This window comes from Cenococcum geophilum, assembly GCF_001692895.1.
Source record: "Cenococcum geophilum 1.58 unplaced genomic scaffold K441scaffold_25, whole genome shotgun sequence".
In the NCBI taxonomy this organism is placed as follows: domain Eukaryota; kingdom Fungi; phylum Ascomycota; class Dothideomycetes; order Gloniales; family Gloniaceae; genus Cenococcum; species Cenococcum geophilum.
The window spans coordinates 520,386-524,580 of NW_027137583.1; the positions used below are offsets into that span (position 1 = coordinate 520,386).

General features: G+C 40.8%; 1 protein-coding gene across 1 annotated transcript; it reads left to right on the forward strand.

Moving 5' to 3' along the window:
* Window positions 1-770: 770 nt before the first annotated feature.
* On the forward strand, window positions 771-1,645 carry K441DRAFT_564506 (uncharacterized protein; the record flags this gene model as incomplete). The annotated part of the gene is made up of 3 exons (XM_067643652.1): window positions 771-907; window positions 963-1,148; window positions 1,195-1,645. The coding sequence occupies 3 exons, from the start codon at window positions 771-773 to the stop codon at window positions 1,643-1,645; spliced, it is 774 nt and encodes a 257-aa protein (XP_067503167.1).
* Window positions 1,646-4,195: the final 2,550 nt, after the last annotated feature.

Sequence of the window (4,195 nt, forward strand, 5' to 3'; positions counted from 1 at the left end):
GCCACAATCTACTGATATCTACTAGCTATAATCCACCAGTTTCTACCAGCGCCGTAACAGGTAAGGGAGTATAGCTCGTTATTATTAATTAATAGCTATATATTTTTTCCGTAACGGATTATAAGTAATTAGAATTATAAGAGGTTAATCTAACTAGAACGTATAATTATCTAATTAATAGTATTAAATAAGAGCTAAGAGTAAGTTAAAGGTAGGATATACTTTATGTATTTAAAAAATAAATACTTTTTAACCTCTTTTATTTAGAGACTAATTGCTAGTTCTTCTCTAAAGAAGAACTAGCCTCCTTTATAATCGTTTTAAGATATTAGTAAAACCTTTTACCTTATATCTAACCACGTCTTCTCTACGACGTTAGTAAAACCTTAATCTAACTACTATCTTATCTAATATACCTTTTGGGAGAACCCGTTATATATATACAACGTATATACTTACTAATAAGCCGTTTAACTACCGCGATATATTCTCGGTTGCTTTATGACGGTGTTTATTTACTATAGGTATCTTATGGTTATATGAGTGCATACAGTCGCTCAAGGTAAATTGTGGCTAAAGGTAAATTGTGGCTACCGGTAAAAGTGTGGTACCGCCGACCTTTTACCAGCGGCTCCATCCGTGACCATGTTGGGTTTGCCCGTGACAGTAAGCCCCCTCAGAAGCTTTCAGCTTTCAGCGCCACGATCCAGCCTACCTCAAAATTTCATCAAGTCACCTACCCGGTCTGTCTATCCCCACATCCTCTCGCGATGCGAACTACGGAAAAGAAGACTTTCTTTGTTTACTCCCAGGGAACAAGCCCCAGAGTCCTAACCCTGGGCAGCCTGGTGCTTGAGGATTATGTCAACCCAACGCTCACAAGGCATTACTGCCATCCCCCTCTCACGTACAGCCTCACAAATCCATTCAAGCTCCAAAGCGTTGTACTAACTAGCTTTCAGGGGCAAAACCCTCGAAAATGCCGCCACGGTAACACCCATAAAGGACTTCCTGTTCTACAAAGACATGGGCCTACAGCTTGGTCCAAATATCGATGTGGCCGAGATAGCCAAAGCTGGCATTGGATGGAAAAGAAGGAGGGAAAGTATTTTACATTCACCAATTGGGAAGAAAATTGAGCTTATCAAGTAAGAATAGACGTCAGTAGTGGAGAAGGTTGCTAACATGTATAAGGCCGGAAGAGTTTCTTAACAACGTCATCCTCGCCGACCCCACCTCCGAAGCTCATCAAGCCCTTCAGCTCTGGCTGACTGCTGGCAGCAGTGAATACTATACACATGGGAAATTCTTCCGCACACCTGATATATGGATGTTAACCGGGTATTATATCCTTGAAAATGCTAGAGTTCTTGACGTGGAGAGCGCGGATTACAATTTGAACGCAGAAATAAGCTCAGCTATTGTCACTGCCGTCTCGGGAGTTCCAGTAGGCGGAGGATTTACAATCGGAAAGGACCTGCAGCTGAAAGTGGGCATGTTGGTTGAGGAGGCTCATGTGTGGGCCGCGCAGTACCAGAAGCTCGATGCAGAGTATGTTCGTGTCACTGGTGAGACAACAGCATCCGCAGCGACGAATCAGTTTCCATTGCTAGATACATTTAGCAAAGGACAAGTGCGAGCATAGGCGACCGAATCCAATGCTGCGAATCTGTCTATGAAGAGCGGGTGCTATGCTGCTGATCCTGAGCCTTCCCGAGCCCCAGAACAGTTGGAATATATTAGGAAACTAGACGATAACATATCAGAACTGGAGAATCAGATTGTTCGGAAAGCCGAGTTGAAAGCGAAGATGGAGAGATCTAAAGGGATGCGGGAGGCTGCATCGAGCTCCAAAGACTGAGTCAAAAGTGTATCCTAGGAACAGAGCCATTTTTCCATACATAAATAACGCCATGCCCTCTTATATCCAACCCCATCTAATACCATTATTGGGATTGCAGCAATTATCTGCAATTACCCAGACCCAGCCATTATGGCATGTCAACAAATCTTTCAACCCTTCCGAAGGGGTCGTTCTGGAATTGATTTGCTTGGCGCCCAATTCAGCCGATTTAATTTGACTCTAAGCTGGTTTAGGAGACCCGGCTAGGATTTATATTGGAAAATCTATTAGTAAGGGTATATACAAAGTCTTGGCATGTTGTTGCAGTCTAGATTTGGCCGAAGTCGCCTAGACGCCCTAAGTGAGGTCCGAAGGAAATGCGCCCCGTGCGCGAAAATCAAAATATTAATTTGTCGTTTACGAAATGCATTAGAATCCTTGGCATGCCGATCCCCGATTTTTGCGCCCAACCTTACGTGCAAAACCGTGAGATAGGGCATTTCCCACATAAAACGCGCCTTATTGTCGACATAACTCCCTGCCATTAGTCAGTAATTTAAAGCCGACGTCGCCCTGCTATTTGCCCTATCTTAACGCGTTTTCTGGTGTTGTAGTGCCTCCTATTAACCCTACCCGTCGCGCGGATAGTCCGTCTACTTAAATTAGGCCGGCGGCCAGATACTATCGCAGAACAGCTACACGTCAGTTGAGCTACCGTATGTAATACTAAACGCAACCTTATGCAATATAGCTAGCCTATTAGGCCTCGTGTACGGAAGGCTGACCGGCCGGCGGCGCTAACAAAAGCTAATAGAGAGGCTCTCCTTGAATTCCTGCTCTACAATAGTTGGAAGTATCTAGACGAAATTTAGTACTGGCTCTATTACAAACGTGATCTTAATATTACTAGTACTATAATCCACCATATCTTAAAGAAGGAAGGGTAGTTAAGGAAGGCAATTAGGCGTATAGCGTAGGGCTATAACTTATAGCTAAGGGAGCTTTATCGTAATAATATAAGGCAATTTCCGGTAGATATTATAGTATTCCTTAGTAAGGCTATTTTTAATAAGAAGACTAGCTAGTGGATAAGAGGGCAAGCTCTAATTAGTAAGGAGGCGTGCTATAAGGGTGATCTTTAAAGAGGTAATACTTAGAGTATTTACGCAGCTATAATAATTAACGGCTAGGTTTGCTATTAAGTCTATAAGGGCTACTTTAAGATTAATAACTTTGTTAGGTGGCTATACGGCTACCTATTTCCTACGCTTTATAAGCAATATCTAAATTAGACTATAGTAATCGTAATAAATAACCTTCTGGTTTACGTTAACGTATAAATTTCGGCTGCTATTAAAGAGGAGGGCTATATTATTCGCTATCTACCGCTATACTTACTAGACTTTAATCTAATTAAGCTTATATAGGCCGTCTTAAAGGCATAGATCTATTACTAGCACCTATATACTTAAGAACTCTACTATAATTATAGTGAGTTTCTTAAATAAGCTATCCGTAAGAGTAGGTGCAATTCCTTTACCTAGTAGTAGTTTTAATATACTATAGAAGGAATATATATAAAATAGGCTAAGATAAAGCGTTTACAGCGTTAATTAGAGTAATTTAAGTGTGGTGTTAAGGTTTAAGGGCTAAAGGAGTTAACTACGGCTTTTAATATCGCTACGGGTACTTATTAGGAAATTATTTAATATTAAATTACTATAGTAAACGCCTTTTTCTACCTAGTTTATATATCTTTTGTATAGGTATAAAGCCTCCTACTAGGTCCGTAAGGGCATTTACTACTATAGCGGCCTTTTGCTACCTGTAGTGTTATAGCTCGTACAAATACCTCTAAACCAAAGCTTGTAGGATGCTGTATTACGAAGATACTAAGCTAAAGAGAAGGAAAAGGGGTTGCTAGGACCGATGTAAACAAATATATAGGGTGAGCCGCTAAGGCGCTAGCTTTAGGCGGGCTAATTATAGGTTAGCAGAATATAGCAGAATTTGGCAGGTAACGTGCGATAGCGCCGTTACATTACCCCCCTCTTTAAAAGAAAAGCCTACCCTTAGGCTTAGTTAGAAATAGGGTAGTACTAGGCTTATAAACGTAGGATTATAAAATATAAGATAAGAAGATAAAGGGGATATAAGTACATCTAAACTAAGTACAAAAGGCGATTATAGGCTAAGTGGAAGTACTAGGCCAGAAAGAGTAGCTATTAAAAGTCTTAGCACGGATCTAACTAATTAGATAACTTTAACCGGCGGTTAAAGTTCCTTAATATCTGAAATTTTATGGTACTGGCAGAAAACGGCAGAATATAGCAGAATTTAGTAGACAGCTAT